General features: G+C 38.2%; 1 protein-coding gene across 1 annotated transcript in view; it reads right to left on the bottom strand.

Annotated features, from left to right (window-relative positions):
• Abcd2 (ATP binding cassette subfamily D member 2) overlaps positions 1 to 25,365 on the bottom strand; it is a 48,547-nt gene that overhangs the window by 10,458 nt on the left and 12,724 nt on the right. Inside the window, exons 4-8 of the mRNA XM_021183973.3 lie at positions 24,648 to 24,813; positions 23,803 to 23,897; positions 20,155 to 20,300; positions 8,514 to 8,659; positions 4,198 to 4,282 (exon numbers count right to left, since the gene is read on the bottom strand). Coding sequence (XP_021039632.1) covers positions 4,198 to 4,282; positions 8,514 to 8,659; positions 20,155 to 20,300; positions 23,803 to 23,897; positions 24,648 to 24,813 — 638 coding nt within the window. The remainder of the gene's footprint in view (positions 1 to 4,197; positions 4,283 to 8,513; positions 8,660 to 20,154; positions 20,301 to 23,802; positions 23,898 to 24,647; positions 24,814 to 25,365) is intronic.

Genomic DNA, 25,365 nt, shown 5'->3' with positions numbered 1-25,365 from the left:
CAGGAGTGATAGTTGCAAGCATCACCAAGAGGATACAAGACATAGAAGAGAGAATCTCATATGCAGAAGATACCATAAAAAACATTGACACAACAGTCAAAGGAAATGCAAAAAGCAAAAAGCTCCTAACACAAAACATCCAGGATATCCAGGACACAATGAGAAGACAAAACTTAATGATAATAGGTATAGAAGAGAGCTAAGATTCCCAACTTAAAGGGCCAGTAAATATCTTCAACAAAATTATAGAAGAAAACTTCCCTAACCTAAAGAAAGAGATGCCCATGAACATACAAGAAGCCTTCAGAACTCCAAATAGTCTGGACTAGAAAAGAAATTTCTCCCATCACATAATAATCAAAACACTAAATGCACTAAAGAAAAAAGAATATTAAAAGCAGTAAGGGAAAAAGGTCAAGTAACATATAAAGGCAGACCTATTAGAAATATACCAGAGACTGGAAGCTAGAATATCCTGTGCAGATGTCATACAGACCCTAAGAGAATACAAATGCCACCCCAGGCTTCTATATCCAGCAAAACTCTCAATTCGATGAAGAAACCAGGATATTCCATGATAAAACCAAATTTACAGAATGCTTTCCATAAATCCAGCCCTACAAAGGATAATAGATGGAAAACACCAACACAAGGAGGGAAACTACACTCTTGAAAAAGCAAGAAAGTAATTTTTCAACAAACCCAAAAGAAGATAGCCACACAAACATCGTTCCAACTCTAACATCAAAAATAACAGGAAGCAACAAACACTTTTCCTTAATATCTCTTAACATCAATGGACTTAATTCCCCCCAAAATACATAGACTAACAGACTGGATATGTAAACAGGACCCAGCATTTTGCTGCATACAGGAAACACACCTCAGTGACAAAGACAGACACTACCTCAGAATAAAAGGTTGGAAAACAATTTTCCAAGCAAATTGTTCCAAGAAACAAGCTGGAGTAGCTATTCTAATATCGAATAAAATCAACTTTCAACCAAAAGTTATCAAAAAAGATAAGGAAAGACACTTTATACTGGTCAAAGGAAAAATCTACCAAGATGAAGTCTCAATTCTGAACATCTCTGCTCCAAATGCAAGAGCACCCACTTTCGTAAAAGAAACTTTACTAAAGCTCAAAGCACACATCACACTCCACATAATAATACTGGGAAACTTCAATCTAACCATTCATTTTGCTCTAATTGCCTGATTTTATGAAGACTGGAAATTAGAAGAACAAGATTGCAAGCAAACAGACCAATCTAAAATGTGAAGCATCCTAAACGACAAGAGTCAGTAATTTGAAATGTAAGACAGGAAAAAAATGGCTCAGCTGGTAAAACTTCCAGCTGCCAAGTCTGACACCAGGAGTTTGTTCCCAGAATGCACAAGGTAGAAGGACAGAACTTATTTCCTGCAAATTGTCCTCTTATATGCCTGTGAGACATATGCAACATGCACATATATATGCTTGCACATACATGCACACACAAATGCATGCACACATACACACTGAAAAGCTATATGGGTAGACAGATGGACAGATAGATTATGGGTAGATAGATGATATATAGGTGATAAATAATAGGTAGGTAGATATATGCATAGATAGATAAATAATAGATGCATAGATAGATAGATAGATAGATAGATAGATAGATAGATAGATAGATAGATAGATAGATAAAATGTAATAATAATATTAGGCTGAGGCAGGAGGGGACAAAGATCAGACTTTTAAAGATTAAAATGTAATTGAGAGAACAACAAAAAAAAAACATTCAGCTGGCTGTTGTGCAACATACTGACCACCAGCTCTCAGAAGAGAAAAATTTCAGACCATCCTCGACTGTGGCAAGATCTTTCTTTATCTGTAAAACTCATCTTGTGTTTGAATAAATAGGTATAAAAGGGTTTTAGACCCCAAGAGAAATTTAGACATTACGTCACTCTGAAAAGTTCTCATTTCAGAAAAGAGTGTGACAAACAGAACGGATGAATGAGGACAGTGTCTGGATTTCCTCTGCAGAGCTTTGGCTTAGAGTTCTTGAAGTCTATGAAGCTGATGTCACAGAGAAAAGCTCTATAAAAAATTATTTCTTGTCATCTACTGAGGTGGTCTCTTCAGGTTCCATCTCCCCACTGTTGGGCATTTTGGCTAAGGTCACCCCGATAGAGTCCTGGGAGTCTCTCACATTCCAGGTCTCTGGGACTTTCTAGAGGTTCTCCTGACCCCTGGCAGCTGAATATTTCCATTCATTCTCCTGGCCCTTTGGGCTTCTTTCCTGTCTACCTTCATATCTGTTCCTGCCCCCTTTCCTCACCCTTCACTCTCCTACCCAGGACCCTCCCTCCTTCTGTTTTCCATGATTATTTTGTTTCCCCTTCTAAGTGGGATTGAAGCATCCTCACTTGGGTCTTCCTTCTTGTTAAACTTCTTATGGGTTGTTGATTGTATCAACAGTATTCTATAATTTTCAGCTAATAACCTCTTATTGGTGAATACATACAATGAATGTCTTTTTGAGTCTGAGTTAACTTAAGACAGGGACCCCAGTGGAGGGATGGGGACACCCACCCATCTTCAAAATTTTTGACTCAGAATTGTTCCTGTTTAAAAGAAATGCAAGGACAAAACTGGAGCAGAGACTAAAGGCAAGGCCATCCAGTGACTGGCCTAACTTGAGATCTATCCCATGGACAGGCACCAAAGCCTGACACTATTACTGATGCTACATTGTACTTGCAGACAGGAGCCTAGCATGGCTGTCCTCTGAGAGGCTCTACCAGCAGTGGACTGAGACAGATGCAGATAGTTACAGCCAACCACTGGACTAAAGGCAGGAACCCCTAGGGAAGAGTTAGGGAAAGGATTAAAGGAACTGAAGGGGATGGCAACCCCAAAGAAAGACCAGCGCTCCCAGAGACTAAGGCACCAACTAAAGAGCATATACCAGCTGGTCCGAGGCCTTCAGCACATATGTAGTAGAGAAATGCCACGTTTGGCCTCAGTGGGAAAGGAGGCACCTAATCCTGTAGAGACTCAATATTCCGGGAAATGGTATGGGGGAGCAGCATCTCAGAGGCAAAGGGGATGAAGAACTCTGGCAGGGAGACATCACTTGGGATACAGATAAATAAAATAATTAAATTAAAAAATTATTTCTTCTGTGTTCACTAAGACGTGTGCAAGCACATTCTTTTTTTTCACTAATTGTAACAGTTGAGGAAGGAAAATTAGATTAAGAGGCCACTTAAACTTGATTTAGATCCAACTGAATTATTCTGATGTCTCATTTATAATTAATTATAAATGGATTGCACATAAAATAATGTATTTGCGGTATAATTATTGGTAATATTTTAGAGAGTCTGATTTAGATCCAATTTAACAATTCAGAGAAATTCCCAAATGTGGAACAACTGGTTTCACCAGATACTCAGCGGTTACACATTCTTCATATTTTAAATCTAGGAAAATCCTATTTTAAATTTTAGAACACATAAACCTTTAATCTAGCACTCCAAACAGTCTTTTATCTAAGTCACTCAATAGAAAGCAGCTAAAAACTAAAATACCTGGAGAATCTAATACTTTATACTAAGCAAACCTAAAAGTACAGATTTTTCACACCTCCTGTAAGATATATTTTTTTCAACATGCCATTTGGTCCCTCTGTCTTCTCCCACCTTTGGTTTTAAAATGCTTTATGGATTTATTGGCTCCCTATCATTTGCCTGTATGTATGTGTGTGAACGTGTGTTTGAGCACTTGCACCATGGTGCGTGTGGAAGGCAGAAGACGATGTGCAATAGTTGTTGTGTCTCTCCTTCCACCCCATGGACATAGGACAGCAGTTCCTAACCTGTGGGTTGCGATCCCCTTGGTGGATCACATATCAGATATTTACAGTATGATTCATAACAGTAGCAAGATGACACTTACAAAGGAGCAATGAAATAATGCTATAGCTGGGGGTCAGCACGGCGTGAGGAACTGTGTTAGGTGGCAGCATTAGGAAGGTCTAGGGGATCATTGGTGGAAGCATCTCTAACCACTGAGCCATCTGTCCAGTCTTCCAGTCACATGGTATCTAACCTAAGATGAGACTGCTGCATCCTGCTGAGTTCTATCAGTATCTTGTTCTATCAGTAGTGGCTATAGTTCCCTGAACGTAGCATACTTACTTATGGTAAAACATCCGCGCCATGCCCATTCGCTGCTTCTCCCCTCCTGAAAGGACATCTTTCCAGTCCATGACTGCATCCCATCCTAGAAAATAAATAAAAAAAATACACACAAACAAACAAATAAGCATGCAGGTTGTAGATGCTTGTCAACTTGTTACCATATCCCATTCTGCAGGAGAGATTGCTGGACTATTTTGATTGAAAATGGGAGGAGCCTTGTAGTTTGCAGAGCAGGTGGATGGTCTTGAGAGCCACGGGTGTGAGGATTTTATTTTAAATATGATATTCTTTTAAAAGTAGTGACTCCTTACACTGATAGATGCCTTGAAAGAGTTGTAAACACTGCCACCAATAAGGCACGTTTGTTACTCTGCCTGTTCAAAGGATTGATGCACACCCGCTGATTTGTGGAGGGCAGTGGGAGAAATGATCTACTATTAATGTTCATAGGACAATTGCCAAGCCCCCACACAGTGTGGGAGGAACTAAGTTAAAAAGTTCCCACAAGCCTGGTACTTTATACAAGTCTTTTTTTTTATTATTATTATTCTGCAGGTTATAAGAGAGTTCCTCTTATTTGCATTTTACAAGTGGGTAGTCCAAAACTCATGGAGAAACAGAAACATCTGAGCTATAGTTATCTCTCAGAGCTAGGGTCTATATTTAGGCTTATTTAATGTTTTCACAGTTTATGCAACCTATCTCTTAAAACATTTTAGTGACTGATTGCTTAATATCAATTTGCAAAGCAGGCACAAAATATCTATAGGTCTATTTCTCTATCCTAATATGAAAATAATACCAGAAAAATTTCAATGAGAATCCAAGTGTCAGAACGACATATATTATGGCTGCACTTCTGAAAACGTGCAGATACCTCCCAGGCACACATCTGGGAGTGGAATTTTGAGAGTTTTATTTTTCAAGTTAACACTTTTGCAATATTTGATCTTTTTTTAAAGTGACCATCTTACATAATTAACTAGAAAAGATTACTTAAGAACAAAATCACAGTTCTGCAGAATCCATTTTTTTTAGAGGAGAAAATGACTGCCCATACTTGACAAACACTGAAGACAACATTTCCACATCTTCAGTGTTCTGGGGTTAATTCTCCCACTGGAGAAGGGACGTGCCCCACACCCATCCTTCTCCCTTAGCTGCCTGTTCCTCATTATTAACCTCTCTAAGTAAACCTGACTTTAGGTTACAAGAAGACATAGAATCTTTATTGTTTTATTACCGTGGGTACCTGAAAAAAAAAAACAACCCAAAAAACCAAACGATCAGATCAATTACTTAATTCTTTTGCTAATTAAAAGGAAGTATACAGATTTATTTTTTAGCATGCAAAAGGTCAGAACCTTGGACCGAATAATGCATGCTGTTAAATCAGGATTCATCTTGATGTTTTTAAGGTTTTCTTCCTTTAGGGATTGTTATAAAATTTACTGCATGTTTTAGAAAGTGTAAAACTACACCAGGCTCAGTGTAACACGCCTGTAATCCCCAGACAGGAGCAAGGGCAAAGGAGCATGAGTTGGGGGCCAGCCTGGGCTAGGCTGTGATACTCTGTGTCAAAAAAAAAAAGCCGAAATTTATGCATAAGAAACTAAACAAAGTAGGAAGATGAAAATTAGAGAGAACAAGGATGGGAAGGTTATTTTTGAGGATACATCTTATGCTGTTTTTAAATTTTGAAAAAGTCTGGAAGTGTTCTCTGTCCCAAATGTTAAAAAGGAAACACAATAAAAGTAACCTATGTAAAGAAATGCAGGGTAAGAAAGGATCTAGGAGGAGGTAGGGGAGGTGAGAGAAATGCGGGACAAGAAGATATAATACCAGGGCCGGAGAGATGATCCTGTGGTTACGAGCATGCACTGCCCACGCAGGGGACCTGAGTTTGGTTCCTAGCACCCATGTTAAGTGGCTCGCAGCCACCTGCACCATCAGCTCCCAGTGACCCAATGCCTGCACTTGTACCTGCCCTTACCTCCCAACATACATCTGCAAAACTAGAAGCAAATCTTTTTTAAAAAAATCAATACAGCAGTATCTAGAGCAAAAGACTTTAACATCATTTGTCACTGACAACATCAGATTGATCTCTTCAGAAGGCTCTAAATTATTTAAAAATAGATCTTTGTAAGACTATGTTGAAACCTAAAAATGCTGGCTTGCTTCTGAAAAAAAAAAAAGAGAAATGTCGAAATAATACTTTTCTGTGGCCAAACTTTATAGTAAGTATGAAGTGCAACTGATGACTTGGGGAAGGGATTTGGATCCCAGTGGTAGGAAGGACTGCTTAGATGCTTCGTTTGTACAGATTACATAAAACTAGTGTCTTAGGAAAGATGTATTTGTGGGAAATTAAGTAGTGGTTCTTATGTCAGAAAAGCTAGGAGACATGGGCACATCACCGACTATGCCCAGTGTTAAGTCTTTCAGACTTAAATCTGTACAATGGAGAGAGCAAAGCTCCATGAGCATTAAACAAAATAATATATAATTGTTTGAACATGGTGTATTCTGTGCAATAAAACTCAACAAACTATAACTGGTCCTATTATATTACTAAGGTCCAGAGACTCTTTTATTTATGGGAAAAAGGACAAACAAAATTTGTTATGTGTCCTAGGCAAGGAGGTATAAAACTCTAGACTTGGCACACCTTAAAAATATTCAAGAATGACTTCTAAAAAAACGGATTATTTCATGTTTATTTTAAATTTCTATTTATTAATCTTCCCATAATATGTAACCTTTATACTGTCAAAGTATTTTGAAACTGAGACGGGATTGGCCATATGACGCTAAAGGAAAACCTGCTTCCGTCCAGGAGCAGACATCATAAAGAGAGATATAGTGGTGTCTTTCTTGCTGGCTTCATTTGCTTACTGTATGGATCAGCTCATGATCCATGTGCACTTGCTGTGCGCGTGCCAGCCCAGTAAATGCTACACATACAGTTTCATTTAATATTCACAGCAATGCTGAAAAAAATGTATCACTACATAAACGTTGAATAAACGTTATCCCTATGTTACCACTGAGGACTCAGAAAGCAGTGCTAATTAGGATTTTACTCTTTAACTCTAAAAGCCCATATTCTCAAGCATCTACTCTACTTTTTTTTCTCTCTTTCAAAATAATGTAATTAGGCTGGGAAACAGAGCATGAGATCCGTGCAGGCGCAAACCAACCGAGAACTCTGGCTTGCTCTTTAGGTAGTTTTCTGTGCTATAATATTGTATGACTTAACCAAACATTTGAAAGCACAGCTATTAGAAAATAATTGGATCGAAAGCTCTTATGTTTGCATATTGCCACTCTTTCATATATCTCTTATTCTAAAGGAACCTTCAACAAAGGTTCTATGTTCTGTAATCTCTTATTTGTTCTCTCTCTGTCTCTGTCTCTCTCTGTCTCTCTCTGTCTCTCTCTCTCTCTCTGTATTAGAAAGATTGTGAGACTAAATCAAACAAGTTGTTTGAGATCCACTTCCAAAAATTATATTTAACATAAGCTGAGAGAGCTTGGAAAGCAAATAGTTCATCATACAGTCTGCATGCATCTAGAATGTCAGCGAACTCAGGACACTTGTACACTTAAATATCAAGGTCTTTAGACGCCAGATGTGGCATTATGGTTACTCGGTAAAAGTCTTGTAGTGTGCCATATTAAACACAACACAAACAAAACCAAGATATCAATCATGGAAAAAAACATAAAACCTCTACTTGCACGCTTACAGTCTAATAATCTCATATATTCAAACAAAATCACAGACTTTATATAGACACCTGGGACAGTCGTCACTATTGTCAGCTTGACCAGGGTTGCCCACTGTGAAGGACGCCTCAGTGTGTCTCAGGGAGGGTGCTTCCAGAGAGGATTGACTGACAGAGACGATCTGACATGAAGCCCAAGAAGGACAAAGAGGGAGAAGGAGAGAGCCAGCAGCTTTCCCAGGTGAGAATATCACATCCTGTACACCACGACACTCTGAGACCTATAAACTGTCAGCAAAAGGGGAAACCAGCCTGTAGGCTGTTTATGTGGGATATCGGGGTATCCGGTAACTAGTACTCCCTAAGTTTATTTATTTAATTAATTGATTTTTTGAGACAAAGTTTTGATGTAACCCAGGCTAGCTTCAAACTTGCTGCAGAGGGGATGATGGCTTTGAGCTCCTGCCCCTCTTGCCTCCGTGTCCCAAGTGCTAAGATGTCAGGCACACACCACCACACATAACCCAGACTTGCTCTGTATATAAAGTTAAACCACATTTTAAAAGTAATGGCACAGTCTACCTCCTTCTCTTTGAACTATGTGGTAGAGGTGCACGCTGTGCAGGATACGTTCTAGGTCTTGGTCAGTATAACCTTTCTCACGCATGTCATCCGCTGAGTCAGGGTAAATGACTTGATCCCGGAGACTTCCAAGAGACATGTAAGGCCTAGAAAACACCAAGCACACGTGTGAAGGTTATGTCAGCTCCCCCAGGGTGACATTCCGATGTCTGGAACACAACTGACTTTAAACACTCAATTTGTAGAATTATGTGATGTTTCTTAGACAGACTTCAAAATAATACCTGGTTTATGCAAAAAAAAAAAAACCCAGATACACATGGAGAAAAGCTTTTTATAAAAAAAAAAAACATTTGATATTTTCTATAGATAAAATATTTTGTTTTGCCATTGTGATGGCTATTCTTGGTTGTCAACTTAACTAAATTTGGAAGTAACTAAAACCCAAGGGTCTGGGTACAGCAGTGAGGAACTTCCTTTCGTGATTAGATCATTTGAAGTGGGAAGACACACTTTCAATCTTGATCTTTTGAGGTGGGAAGATCCATCTTTAATTTGGGTTAAGCCTTCTGGTGACAGACTATATAAAGGACAGAGAAGGAGGGAGCTTGCTGTCTTTGCCTGCTTGCTCTCTCCTCACTAGCAAGCCCATTCCTTCACTGGTATGAGAGCCTACTTCTTCGGGATTCCAGCATATACTGAAGACCAGCTGAGACATCCAGTCTTATAGACTGAACAACAACTGGATTATTGGACTTTCTGTTGGTAGACAGCCATTGTTGGACTAGCTGGACCACAGCCTGTATACCACTCTAATAAACCTCACACATATATATATATATATATATATATATATATATATATATATATATATATATATATACACACACATATACACATAGGTATATTCTTTCTTAATTGAATCATTTTCTTAATTAAATCAATATCTATAGCTATCTCTTATCTATTTTTCTATCTAACTCTTATCTATTTCTTATCTATCATCTATCATCTATCATCTCTTATTTATCAATCTCTCTCTTATTTATGTATTTATCTATCATCTGCCTATCTCTTATCTAAATTTTATGTATCTATTTATCTATCATTCAGCTATCTCTTATCTATCTATCTATCTATCTATCTATCTATCTATCTATCTATCTATCTATCTTTGTTCCATCAGTTCTGTTCATCTACATGATCCTGACTCATGCAAACATATTTGATTACAATGGTTTCTGACCATCAAAAATTATTTGCAGTAAACACAAAACCTGGAGTTTTGACAGCCATGTGAACAAACTGAAAGGCAAAGCATTAATAGGAAAATGTAAATTAAAATGACATCAATGTTCTTGTTCATCAGAGAGGGAAAGTTTAACAGCTTGATAATTCTATCAGCTGACTGGTCCATGGGGAAAAACAGATGTTCCCATACAGTGCTGAAAGTCCAACCTCCTTTGTGGAAATGTGGCAATTTGACATGCCATTCGCTTTTTGACTAACTTTTGGGAATTTTCTCGGAGAATATGCTCCTAAGTATGCTCCCAAAGGAAACTTGCCTAAGCGTACCCATTACAGTGCAAATTGCGGTGTTAAGATATTCAAAACCAAGAGAAAGGACTGGGCCGAGAGAATTCTTCATTCAGTTGTCTGTAGCTACTATGATGCACTACAGTGATCAGGCAGGCACACAGGAAGTAATACAGAGTGAGTTCTGTGATCATCATCCAGCTCAAAAGGAAAATGTAAAGGCAGACTGTGATCAGGATGTCTCAAAGACAGCCTGACAGGCTGGGCTTTGGATGATCTGTCCTTGCCTAGGGCGTTCTGCTCAGGGAAGGTTAGTGGTATACCTGGCATCTATCCACTAGATGTCAGTAGCATCTCCTCAAACAGGATCACAAATTGTCTACAAGTCTCCCAAAGGGGACAGATATCCCTAGGTGATAAGGCTGTCCACAGCTGAGAACCACAGGTAGACAGTATGTTACCTTCTATGAAAATAAAACGAAGAATGATACAAACACATACATTTCGGAACAGGTATGGAAGGAAACAGGAAAAGTGAGCCAGAACCTAGTGAGAAGGTCACCCAAGGAGGTGAAATGGATAGAGTAGAGCAGAGAGGAAACATCCTCTCTAAATTCCTTCCTTCCTTCCTTCCTTCCTTCCTTCCTTCCTTCCTTCCTTCCTTCCTTCCTTCCTTCCTTCCTTCAATCCTTCCTTCCTTCCTTCAATCCTTCCTTCCTTCCTTCATTCCTTCCTTCCTTCCCTCCTTCCCTCCCTCCCTCCCTCCCTCCCTCCCTCCCTCCCTCCCTCCCTCCCTCCCTCCCTCCCTCCCTCCTTTCTTTCTTTCTTTCTTTCTTTCTTTCTTTCTTTCTTTCTTTCTTTCTTTCTTTCTTTCTTTCTTTTTCTCTTCCTTCCTTCCTTTCTTCTCTCTCTTTCTTTCTTTCTTTTTCTCTTTCTTCCTTCCTTTCTTCTCTCTCTCTTTCCTTCCTTCTTTTCTTTCTTTTTCTTCTTTCCTCTATCCCTCCCTCTTTCTGTTTTTTTTTCTTTATTATTTTTGGAGACAGAGTCTTACTATGTAGCCCTGGCTGGCCCCACACCGTCTTTGTACACCAGGCTGACCTCAAACTCATAGAGATCCACCTGCTTCTTCCTCTGAAGCTCTGGGATTAAAGGTGTGAGTGTGTTACATCTTTTCAATACAAGTTTTGATTTTTATAGTCACATTAAAATGTTACTATCTGATAAATAAAATTAACTAAACAATTAGCTGAAATGCAAGAAACTGGATTTTTTTAAAATAAGTATCAGATAGATAAGATGACCACAGAAGAGAGTAGGAGAAGGATAGGAATGGAATAAATTAACTTAAGTAACTTTGGCTACATAGCCTCAACTCACTTAAAAATGATTAAAAACAGTTTCCTACTCCGCTCCCATCTGGAACATCTGAAAGCCACCCTTTCAGAAGGTCGGATCCTGTAGGCAATATGGTGGATTTCTTTTTGCTTACACCCATTCCTGCCTTACCTCTGACCCTTCACACAATAGTAAACTGATAAGAGCTTGGTCGCTAAGTCCCAAACAATGAGAGCATGACTCACTGTTGCTTCAAACTACCCATCTTCTGGTGACTTGTGGTAGCAACAGTGGGAACTAACAGAGGCAGAGACTCTATAAACCCTATACAGCCTGAGTGGCTCAGCGAGGACCATCAGGCTATCCTAGAGTCCCTATTATATAGACAGCAAGGGCTAGCCTCTGCAGTTCATGTCTTATATAGAGAGCAAGGGCTAGCCTCTGCAGCTTAGCAGCTAAAAGCACTGGCTACTCTTTCTTTCTCTCTTCCTTCCTTCCTTCCTTCCTTCCTTCCTTCCTTCCTTCCTTCCTTCCTTCCTTCCTTCCTCCCTCCCTCCCTCCCTCCCTCCCTCCCTCCCTCCCTCTCTCTCTCTCTCTTTCTTTCTTTCTTTTAAAGATTTATTTTTTTTTATGTATATGAGTACACTGTAGCTGTCTTCAGACACACCAGAAGAGGGCATCAGATCCCATTACAGATGTTTGTGAGCCACCTTGTGGTTGCTGGGAATTGAACTCAGGACCTCTGGAAGAGCAGTAAGTGCTCTTTTTTTTATTTCATTTTTTATTAGGTATTTTCTTCATTTACATTTCCGATGCTATCCCAAAAGTCCCCCATACCCTTCCTCCCACTCCCCTACACACCCACTCCCACTTTTTGGCCCTGGCATTTCCCTGTACTGAGGCATATAAAGTTTGCATGTCCAATGGGCTTCTCTTTCCAGTGATGGCCAACTAGGCCCTCTTCTGATACATATGCAGCTAGAGACACAAGCTCTGGGGGGTACTGGTTAGTTCATATTGTTGTTCCACCTATAGGGTTGCAGACCCCTTTAGCTCCTTGGGTACTTTTCTCTAGCTCCTCCATTGGGGGCCCTGTGTTCCATCCAATAGCTGGCAGTCAGTGCTCTTAACTGCTGAGCCATCTCTCCAGCCCCAGCACTGGCTACTCTTGTAGAGGAGCCACATTTGGTCCCTATAAATCACACAGTAGTTCACAACTGTCTTTAAGTGCCAACAGATTTAATATCCTGTTCTGACTTCCATGGGCAGCCAGGTCCTCATGTGGTACATGGAAATACATGCAGGCGAAGCACTTATACACATTAGATAAGTTCTTTAAAAAAAAAAAAAAAAGAGTTACACTAGCTCTCTGTGTTTTCCTGAGGAGAAAGAAGGCTTTAAATACAAATATGTTTTGCTGACCAAATGTCCACTTGCACTTTCACAGTATTTATAAAGAGTTTCTTTGAGGCTTACATAGTGCATAATTATTTCGTAATATATTTTAATGAATATTTGAAATATACATTTGTGTTCCAACTACACATATATACGTAATACAAGGGACCACTTAAGTATCTTTGCTTAACTTGGCACACGATTCAAATATTATATCAGCCTTTAATATCCATAATTCAGTGTGTATTTATTTTAATGCACACACAAGTTCAGGTGGCCATCACTCCCAACTTGAGAATACGTTTTTTGACTCCCACACCCATAAGCTCCACAACCAGGGTCCGACATTGTCATCTGGCTGCTTTGTGCAACTAGTCTGCTTTCTGTCTGCATGAATTTGCCTGTCCTCGATGTTCCAGATGCACAGACTCACACAACATGTGCCCTCTTGTGATTGACTTCTTCCTAATGACAAGTGTGTTTGAGAATGTGCCATGTTCATTTCTAGGGCTGAGCCATATTATAACATTGTATTGTGGGTGTGGGGCACATTTGCTTTATCCATTCGTCTACTAAAGGATATTTCAGTGTTTCCTTCTTTAGGGCGTGATGCACACTGGGTATAAACCAGTAAATGGAATTGTGGGGGACAAAGAACTCTCTGGAAAACTGCCAGGCTGCTTTCCAAAATGGCTGTACCATTCCCAGCCACGTTCCCCCCATATGTTTAAGGTTTCTCCTTCTCTTTACTTTCCATTTCCATTCTAACCACACTTTTCTTGCAGCAGAACTACAGTTCATGTTCATTTGCTTATGCAATCATCTAAAGCAATCTCATGCAGAAGTATCTTAAATTCACATCTACGAATAACAACGGTAGCACTGGTATAAAGTAGGGCTACCGAGCAGCTGCCACAGGGTGCTCACTAACTACTCAGGACCTTAGGAAAGGGAACGTTTACTGCCTTTAAATTGATGCTAGCTCCAATTTAGCACAGATTGGTAGATGTAGACGTCCTTCCACCTTAGCCTAACGCATAGATGTTAATGCAAGGAACAGTCTTGTCATGTGGCACAGTCAAGATTACAGTGGTAAAACCACAGCTGTGTACCCAGTCTGTGAGTGCTTCTAAAGGCTTCAAACTACAGCCTCGGGAATGGCTAAGAGTTGATGGCATCATCACTTACATCCATGTTTCGATATACTTAAAATGCTTTATGCTACACAGCATGGAGCCATGGTTGTGATGAGGCGCTATGGAGAGGTGGTTCTGGGCTATACCCCAACGCTCATTTTTGCAGTACTGTCCCTCAACTCTGAACTTGACCTAATTTGTTTATAACCTGACTAATTTCATTCCATTTATCCTGAGTACAGGATGAGGCAGCTGATTGAAGTAATGTGGCAAGATTGTTTACTGTAATGCAGGCATCAAGGAAGGCCCTCAGTAAGTGATTGTCACCCAATGAAAAGCTTCATTTCTTGCTCACAGACAATCATTGCACTGAGCACAGGGTCCCCAATAGAGGAGTTAGAGAACGGACTGAAGGAGTTGAAGGAATTTGAACCCCATAGGAAGAACAACAATATCAACAAACCAGACCACCCAGAGCTCCCAGGGACTAAGCCATCAACCAAGGAGTACACATGGCTCCAGCTGCATATGTAGCAGAGGATGGCCTTGTCAGGCATCAATGGGAGGAGGGGCCCTTGGTCCTATGAAGGCTTGATAGATGCCCCAGTGTAGAGAAATTGAGGGCAGGGAGGTGGGAGTGGGTGGGCAGGTGGAGGAATACCCTCATAGAAGCAGGGGGAGGGAGGATGTGTTGGGGGGGGGGCGGGAAAGGGGATAACATTTGAAATATAAATAAAGAAAATATCTAATAAAAGAAAGGTTCATTTCTCTTGAGTTCTCTAAGTGAAAGCAAAACTGAAAGGAGTGACCTCTGAGGTCTAGCTCGCTGAGGGAGGGCTGGTCTTCCGCTCAGTGCTGGTTGATCCCTAGTACTGACAAAAAGTCTTGTAAAACAAAACGAAACAAAACAAAACAAAACAAAACAAAACAGAGCAGAACAGAACAAGTGAATATGAAATTACTGACCTTCATCAGAGAGTTGTCTGCTAGCTTTTATCCTATAGTAAATTTTATTAGACATAACATGGTTCATGGATAATAGGCTTCTGTGTAGACTTTAGAGACAGATCCGGTTGAGTACAAAAGAAAATACTTCAAGTTTATCTAGACCCTTGCTTTTGGTAACATCTGGTTCACTGATGCAGTTTACAGGGCGTCAAAGGATTCCAAATGCTTAGAGTCGGCAGGTGACTTCATTGTTACAGAAGCAGGGTAAACCTATAACTTCACCAAAATACTTAGTACTTACTATTTCTTAATATTTTACTGTTTATTATTTTTTTATTTTTTATTTTTTTGGTCTTTTTGAGACAGGGTTTCTCTGTATAGCCCTGGCTGTCCTGGAAGTCACTTTGTAGACCAGGCTGGCCTCGAACTCAGAAATCCACCTGCCTCTGTCTCCCGAGTGCTGGGATGAAAGGCATGCGCCACCATGCCTGGCTTAGTGTTAATTCTTTAATACCATATTTTTAATACAGAACTCAGATTGAGAATTAATAATTATATTAGTAGTTAATATGTTTATGCATCATCTTATATATTTATAATATATATTTATATAGATCTATATAGAAATATATAAATCACATATTGGGCATAATATTTATATGCTTATACAATAAATTTATATATTATGTAATTATGAATAAGGCTACATTGTACTAATAATTAAATAATTAAATTTGAAAAACAGCTCATTTTTTTCTGGTGGACAAATGAAGCAAAATAATTACAGTACCATAATGTTTAATTTCCTATACAATTTTCAGGGCTCTAGTAGAAATATCTGAAATACATACCCCTGAAATAAATTTTACTCTTCCTGGGAAGGAATTTTAGCAACAGATTGTAATTGTTTTTCTGTGAAATCTTACATGTATGCTTATTTAGAAAACTATTAACTCTCCTAGTATGAGATTTTAAGGTGAAACCCACCCCCAATGACTAAGTTTTATAGTTATTAGTTATTCCAAGCCTTTTAGCTACTTAAAAAATCTGTAGTATGTTCTCAGCTTTTCTGTGCTAACATTGAACTATATGATTTTTAAATATCATTCATTGTTAGATTTCTGTGGTTTTTGATTATTCTGTATTTGAATCAAAGGAAGAAAAAAGGGAAGAACACTGAAAAGAATAATTCCTACTTTTGTGCTCAGCATACCTGGAACAATAGCCCCAAATGATAAATGTTTCCCGAGTTGAGCACAAATAGCTCTAAATAAATTAAAGTAACACGAATGATTTAAATAAACAGAAGGTGAGAATTTTAAATTATATAGTTTAACTGGACAACAATGATAAACATTCAACAACACTTTTAACTCTAAGCTATGCGAAGTGTACAATTGAAGAGTTGTATTCCACTCCTGTGCCTCTCTGGCCAAAACAAAGGCAGAGCAAATCATCAACACTCACTGTCAGTCATAGAAATATGCACAGGTTGAACCAGCCACGTCACTGTGATTTCTCATACACAGCACACTCACGATTTGAGTTTTGAATGCATAACAGCATTCCTAATTCTCTTGTGGTTTTTAGCAAAACAACAGCTACTGAACGAAAAGACGTATTTACTACTATGAAAATTATGTCATTCAACTTTTTGTATCTAAAACTTAATAAAGCAAGGAAATTAACCTCAGTCTACTGAGCCCTCTTCACTGCTTCAGAAATTTCCTTAAAAAAAAAAAGAGCTGTTAATGGACAGTTATTAATCCATCAAAAAGGGGGACTAGGCAGCATACCCAGGACTAGTAACAAAATGGACAGATGGTTCATAGTGTATGATGGGCAGATTTGCCAATAGAATAGAAATCTGTCAGCCAGTCATTCAGTACTGGGGTAAAGCTCACTGGGCGTGCGAATGCTTAGCAAGCCTGAGGCCACAGATTCAACACCAGCACTACCCACCCTAGGAAGTTTATTGCAATTAACACAGTCCTTATAAGTGCATTCTTTCTCTCGTTTTGTTTGGGTTTTATTTCCCAAGACTCAGGGTTATAGATGGGTAGAATTTATACACATTTTGATTTATGATCATAGGAGGACTGAATCTCTCTCAGACCGTTAGATGTACTATATGGACATGTGGTTTTGAGTAGTAGGAAGATCTGTTAACACTCTTCTCCAGAGAGGTTTCTTCCAAGTAAGAATGGTGAGAGAAGGGACATTTGAAGGACTGCAGGGTAGGAGAAGGGTCTGAAGCGCAGATGTTCCTCTGAGGGTTGCTTAGCTAAAGCAGCATGAAGGGAAGGTTGCCAGTCTACCCTTCTTCCCTCCTCTCTACATTTCCTCTATGTTCTCCAAAGTCCCATTTCTCAGTTTCCCACCCTGAGGGACTGCTAGTGCGTTGTTAGAATTGATTAGCAAGGGAACTCAACAAACACACGTAATTCTGGCTTTGGGGGCTGTGGCAGCAGCAGGCAGACAGAAACTCACCAAGGCATACATGAGGGAGGAATGGGCTATAGATTAGTTGAGGAATGAAAGCAAGAACAGAGCATCATAAGCTTATCCTCAGAGGCCGGGAAGAAGAGAAAATACACCAAGAGTTGACAGGATGATTCAGGAGATACCCAAGTGGAAGATGCTTCCAGTGAGCCAGAGCTGATCCAGCAGGGGGTGAAGGGCATCAGCCTCCTGATTAAGGAGTGCAGTGACATTGCACAGGACATTCAGTCTCTTGGAAATTCCAGAATAGGTTCTATTTGAGCAAAGCCCCCACATCCTCCCACTCACCATCCTACAGAAGGATACTGCCTAATGTACATTTGAGTGGAAACGTTCTGTCTTCAATCCTACAGATGTTCCAGCTTCTCTATTCTGTCCCGGAAGAGACGGGGCGAGGGGAAATGATTTGAACTCAATTTATACAGAACAACTCTGTATTCTTGTACGACGGCTCAGATTTTTAAAGATCTGGTTCTTATTATTAACATTGCTAAAGCATTAGAAGACACCAACTGGGGAAGTGCTGGGGAGATTTCACAATTTCTCAGGAATTCATGTTTCCCAATTTACAACTTGAGCCAGAGGCGAGCACTTTTGTTTGGGTCTCTGTGTGTGAAAGTTTGGTAACCGCCAAGTGCTGACTCCTTCCTGAATAGTGTTATTTTGCTTACTACACAACATAAAAAACCCGCTCTCATAAAACCTACTGCTTTCACCCCAGTGAAAGGAAGAATATATTTTGCATTTAATCAATGCAATAAAGAGATCCAGCCTCTACGAAGAAATACTTCAATCATAGTGATTAAGTCTCAAGTCTGTTTAATGACTTACAGATTTCATACTTGGACTTCAATTCTATGTTGGTTTTCCTGCCAAACTAGTAGTGATCTTACATTCTGTTGCTAGAGAGTAGTAAAAAGTAGTAAAAAAAAATTAATCACAGGAGTCATTTATGTGATCATCTAGGATCATTTACCTATATATTTTAAAAGAGGTCATACTGTTACCTTCTTTTATATAATAAAACCGTATGTGATCATTTCAGAATTTACTTGGGAAAAAAAAAAACCACTTGCATTCAGAATACTAGAAATAAATGCTCCAATTAGATTTTCTGAGTTTATGTTTGTGTTTTAGTAAATGTTAAGCAAAAGTGGAAGTCATGGGATGATACTATAAAATTGTAAGTATAAATTTAATTCCCCAGACCTCTAGATGCATATACTTAAGGTAAACTGACTTAAGCAAATTCATTTAAAAACTAAAATACAGACTACTCCTGATTATTTGTTTCTTAACTAGGTTGGAGTTGACATTTTTGCCTAGGCAAAACTACATTTCATAAGACAAAATTTCCTAATGATTTCTGTGTATTGTAAAATATCATGGTTAGTTCACTCTGAGGTTAAAGGTCAGTCTCATAAGCCTACCCATTTCTTGGAAAACTTCTGCCACTACATATATATTCAAGAATTGTTTCATTCATATAGTATATCAAATATCTAAAGGGTAAAACATAGGCTTTTCTATACACCTTTATTTTCATCAAGAATACGTTTCCCAGAGACCATTTTTTTCACGGTTCTATGTGTTATAGCTTAAGTACAAAACTGAAATAATCCTACTTACTATATTCATTTGTAAAACTTAAACAAAATAAATAAATGATAAATCCAAGGCTTCTGAAAGGCCAGAAAAGAAACAGTGCTTCTGGTATCCCATGGCATTCTAATTGTGCTAAACACAGCTGCCAACAATATTTCTCGTATTTAACATTTTCGGCTAACAGGTTTCTGAATCTTCCTGTACGTCAGACAGCATTCTGCTGCCTCCATTGTGAGTCTTAGTTGAAAGAAAATAAATTCACAGAGCCAAATTGCTGCTATGGTCTAAAACTCAGGCCAACTGAGGAATGGTAGCACCGTGTATCAACAAATAGAGCGACTAAAGTGTGTGATGTTGCCTAGCCTCAGTGTGAGCTGTACTGGTGCTCCAACCTTACAGTCCCAATCCTAGATGCTCGTTACACACCTCAGAGCAGTCCTCTGATCCAGAGGGAACACTGTGACTGTCTGCTTAATCCCAGGTGACACACAGGATGACCCAGAGAGACTATGTATAATGTAGTGTCTATTGAACCTGGTTGACACTCGGAGAAATCTCTGGATCAAAGGAATTAATTTTTCATTTTCAGCTGATTTTCTCTCACCACAATCAATATGCCAACTTTCAAGTATATAACCTTGTGTTTAGGTACTTCTGCGTTGTTATGAGGGATGATGATCAAAGATTTTGGGGAGAACAATGTGCTTTTCCATGCTTATCTTACTCTTAATGCAATTTTAGTTAATGGAGTTAGCTAGCATAATAACAATAAAGACCTTAAGAAGGCCCTGAGGCGCGAATGAACAATCTTAGGACACATACGTACATGTAGCATGATGAGAAGACCTGACTAGAACCAGAGCACTATATTTTTATGTATAAGAAGACAATATGACATCTAATCATTCCTTGGAGCCATTTATTCTTCCCTAAGACATCTGAAGTCTTTGAATATTCTCAACATGCTGTCAGATCTGAATACTACAAGAAGTGGCGTTAATCCAGAATCTACAATAGACAAAACAGTAAGACGGAACTCATGGAATAAGTCAACCTTATCTCCACACCAGTTTCTCTAAATGAAAATACCCTTAAATGAGTGTAACCCAAAGAGCCTGAGAAATGGACACAATTTAAGAACAGAAACAACTGTTTTTGTTTGATATAAAAAAGTTTCTTACCTCTGTGGAATATAGAACATATGTTGGGGAGGCGGTTTATAAAGGACTCCTTCATACACAGGCCACAGCCCACTTAAGATTCTGAAGAGAGAGCTTTTCCCACAACCATTGGGACCAGTTATCAAGAGATGCATCCCTTCTTCCACCTAAGGTCAGAAATAAAATTATACGCTGCGATAGTTAATGAATTATTTCATCTGGTAGCATTTAAAATGATTTAAAAACATTCAATCATACGATAATCTTGGATAGGAAGGAAAACAAATAAAATATATCAGAATTGGAACTTCAAGTTTAACGTTGGCTATTCTCTGAAGCTAAAAGTAGCATAAAGTAATTTCAAAAAATGAACCTTTTTAGAAAAAATACTGACTCTACAACACTTCAACTGAGATCTTTTAAATCTACACACATATAGAGAAATTAACTACACATGAAAGAAAATCTAATCATAAGGTTTAAATTAAAATTAGATTTTATTTTACTTATATTACTATGTAATAAAACTTATATAAAATCCAATGCAACTGAAAGTTGAATATACTAAAAAGCACATTTATCCAAGGACCCAGCTGGGTTCTTAATTTTTATATTAGTGTTTGAAATGCTATAAAATCACAAAAGCACATAATAAGAGCAAAAATATTATTCTAAGTCTGGTTCATTCACAAATGTTAAAAAATATGCTTATGAAACCAAGACAGAGGAAAGTGAGGGAATTGTAGTGTAGCATAAACCTAGGGTTGAGCCTAAACACATATAGTCAAGTCTCCATATTCAGGACTCCACTTCAGAGGAGTTGGCCAACTGAAGATTGAAAATATGTGAAGAAAAGAAAGGCTGCATCTGTATCAAATATGTATAGAATCTTTTTCTGTATAAAATTGCCCAAGTGAATATTATCAGATCTAGGTGTTGTGGAACCCATCTCTTACGGAAATTTAGGGATAATGTATACACATAAAACTGTCACCCTCTCTATATAAGTGGAGATCATATTCATACATTATTCATTCATAAAACAAATTTACTTATTAATCACTCATCAGAATCTCTCCTTTATCATTTGTCTTAGCTATCTATTAAATTTAAACAGTTAGACTTCATGACTTTGCATTCTGTTTGTTAGGGTGGAGAGATTGCCTTCCTATCATACTTACAGGGAACCACAAGAGCCAGGGGCAGGAACTCGGCTTACAAATTTGATTTGTTTTAAAATCAGTGATCCAAGAATTAAGATAAGATGAGACGACAAGAGATAGAAATCTACAGGATGTCTGTCTATGCATTTATCTTTCCATTGGATGGAGGATGTCTATGCATATATCTTTCTATTGAATGGAGGATTTCTATGCATATGTCTTTCCATTAAATGGATATACACCTCCAAGTTTCCAGTGTATGGAAGAAACAATGCCAAAAGTCAAAGATAAAGGTGGATTGCTAGTATTCTAGAATGTCCTGGGAGAAGCTGCAAAGGATTCTTCTTCTCTTCCACTAGACGTCTTGACAGCAATGATTAATTTGATAGACACCTGAGTACTATACAAAAGAGTTTAGAAGATACATGCCACAGTGAGCAGTACACTCATAAAATATTTTTAAAGTATCGATTCCTATCAGGAGTTTTTACAAATTTAAGACTTTAAAATTGATAACTGAAGACTTTTCCATATTAGTATTTTCCCAGCATAACGTCTCAGTAAATTCTGATAATATTTTCTTAACACAACCTCAGTATAGACTGAGTGGGAGGCAAAAGAAAATCTCACACTTTGGATTTTTTTCCCCCGTAAGTTATAAATTTAATTTTGAAGACCAACAAAAGGATGAATATCGTTTCCTTAAAAAGTGTGTATTTCCCAATCGACACTGAAAAAACACAGCTTTTTAAAAATCCTACTTGAAGGAAATTAAAATTAAAATACATGTTCTGAAGACAAAATTAATGGCAAACAGTGTGTTATAACAATGTTCATCTTCATGGTATGTTAAAAGTCTATAAGTGTCTCCCACGTGATTATTGCTTATTTTATAAAAGAGACTTAGCTCTGAGTTTTTCTTCAGTGTATGATGGTTCTAGTGAGCCATGGTTAGAAGATGGCAACGTTGAAGCTTTGTCATCTATTTATTTAAAAACTAAAGCAATGAGAACCAGTATCATGTTACCTAAACTGAGCAAAACAACAACAAAACTAGAGTTTTGTTTTTCAGGGTGAGGACTGAACTCAAGCTATGCACACCAGGTAAGCACTTTATCTCCTTAGCTACATCCCCGATAAATTGCTAAATACTATTAATAGTATTTTCAACAAGTAGCTAACAGGCACTCATATCATATTCTAATAATAAAACTATTCTACGGGTTTATAATCAAATAATAAATTCTGAGTGAACAATTCCTCTTCAATTTATTATGCACAGGATTTCCCTGTGTTCAACGCATTCCAGCCTCTCTTCTCAACTTCCAGTAAGCCTGTTCGATCGCAAATATATCTCAAATAAGTGAGCCTAGGCTAAGATCTACTCCAAAATCATTAGTATTGTGATGCTCATAATTTGCATGGGGCCTGATCATGCCTTTGATTAAATATACCTCGAATGACTTCATTATAGCTCACACAGTTTCAATCTAAAATGTCTTCCATGGGATCGCGTGTTGGTCACTAAGTCTCCAATTTCTGGTACATTTTGGAAGGTGGTGGAAACATGAGTCCTACTTGGAAGAAGTAGGCATGTGTGCTTGGGCCATATGTTGGCCTAACACAGATTCTCTTTCTTTCTGCATTTGCTGCCCAGCTTGCAGTAAGGACACTCCTTTCAAATTGTTCCTGGCAGATGTTCAGCTATGCCTCACTCCCAAAGCCTTGAGATAGCTTAATCCCAATTAAGTCTGAACCCAGGAGCCAACTCAATACTTCCTTTTAAGTTGTCTGTGTATTGATACAATGACATAAGTAATACTAAGTTACTCATGTCATTACTACTACTACTACTTCTACTACTTCTAACTACTTCTACTACTAAGTAACTAACAGCATGTTAGCCATTTTATACTTAGAATAATGTATATGTTTACATCTCAAGAAGCTTTAAAACCAGGGCCTTGGGTTTACAAAGTGTCTTTGCACTCTTGTTTTATAATTAAGATACGGGATATTAAATACATTATTTTCAACAGAATCAAAAACTAGAGTTGAATCCATGAATCTTCTGATCATGTAAAGTCAAAATTAAAGTTAGAAAACATGTATAAGTAAAACTAAATTTGATAATGACCTCTGGGGAATGATATTTCAGAAAGCATGTAAAAGTATATAGTACTAGATATTTCTTATCAACCAGTATAAAAAGTTAAAATTCACTCCCAGATAACAAGTTCCTGTGCCCCAGATCTTTGTTGAATGTCTCTCAGTGTGCTGGAATTTGATTTTCAATCTGACACCAAAGCAGGGGAGATCATGGTTCGCTTTTTACTCTGCTTTCTGAGGGAGTTACTGCTTCTGCAGCTGAGCCACTGTGCATACCTTTCAGATTTCCCCTTTCCACACGCTCCTCTCCGAGCATTTAACATAAGGTACATGAATTCTGAGTTGATTTCTATTAGTGTGAGGCCAACAATCAGAAGATTCTTGAATATCATCTTACTTTGAAGTTTAGCCTGGAAGCCACCACTTCGCCCGCTGGTGTAATTATGGGAACATTTTCGCAAATGATTCCATGATCCACATCAATAACTGTTCCTATAATCAAGGAACAGCTTAAGTTACAAAGGCTATCTCATTATTTCTTCTAATTAACTGGAAGAATAATACAACAGAATGGGCAAACTCTATTATAAAAATAATTCACACCGTAAGTCATAGAAAAAAAATATACATGAAGTCAATTGAATATCTACCTATATAATTTAATCTATTTAGAAAATCTTTCAGATAAAATAATTTTATAATCAAATAACAATATCTTTATCCTAGTAGACATAATCTATATCTGATATAATTTAGTCACACTGTTTAGAGTTATTCTGTTCCCTTACTTCCTACAAGAGAAAAATATACACTGTCCAAGAAAGGAATCAAGAAGCGATATACTTCAGCACACGATAAACACTTAGAAACACAGAGTAATGAGAAGCAATATAGCACTAACACTAATTCTATTTATGAGTTCAAAATTTAAAAGCGGACAGTTCACTTAGCCATGAGTGCTGTCTGCAAACCCATTGCAAACAGTTTCCTGTGAATGTTTCCTGTTTCTTTAGGGCTCCACTATTCATCATTGCAACACCAATTACAACACACTAAACACAGATACTGCTGTTTAAATAGAACTAAATACTAGTTTCTTGTCACGACTAAAAGCTCTTTCCTAAAGAAGAAACCTTTAGTTCTTTTCATAAAATGACAACAACCTGCAACGAACATGTCAAAGATAACTAACAAAACAAACAAACATAAAACAAAACAAACCCAAAGCCTGAAGTTAATTACCTTTGATGGCCAGGGTGTCGCTGAGGGGTAGTTCCAGGTTGCCTCCACGCTTGCTATGGTTTTCAGGTTCCTGAGTGACAGTTCTCTTATAAATGCCTCTCTTCACTTCATCGAAGACCCAGAACATATTGTATACTCTAGCAGTATAACCTGCTAGTTCAGTGATCTAAACATCAACATATAAAGAATAAGTTAATAGAGCCATGATAGACGAGTTTTAAAAATACGTGTACTATGTAAACTTCCTGATTTGTTGCTAAAGATTCCACTTTGTTGTATATGACAAATCAAAAACAGAAACAAAACCAATATATCAGATGACTGAAGAGCCTTACTGGGACAATAAAGGAAGACATTGGTACAAGTGTCATTGGAGTTATAAAACAAAAACATTTATTTACTTTAGTGTTCAAAGGGAAATGAGAAGTGTTTGTATATTAATGAGTCATGAGGGCCTTTCAGTCACCTTTTTGATTTGGCCTGCTTTATATTTGTTTTTGTTGGTTAATTTCTTTGCTTTGAGTAGAGAGTCTCATTGTGTAGTTCGGTCTGGCCACATGTTTGCAGAGATCTGCCTGCCCTGCCTCCAAGTCCTAGGATTGAAAGCATGCATTGCTACCACCACCGCACCTCCTTTCCCTATTTAAAATAGACCATCAGGCTGTGTATCTGTCTTCAAGGTGGGACATTTGTCTAGCATCCATGAAGCCCTGGATTC

Source organism: Mus caroli, unplaced genomic scaffold (assembly GCF_978045245.1).
Source record: "Mus caroli unplaced genomic scaffold, Mus_caroli_1 scaffold_16, whole genome shotgun sequence".
Taxonomy (NCBI): Eukaryota; Metazoa; Chordata; class Mammalia; order Rodentia; family Muridae; genus Mus; species Mus caroli.
The sequence above is the reverse complement of the archived record's forward strand: the minus strand, read 5'-3'. Positions and strand labels throughout refer to the sequence as shown.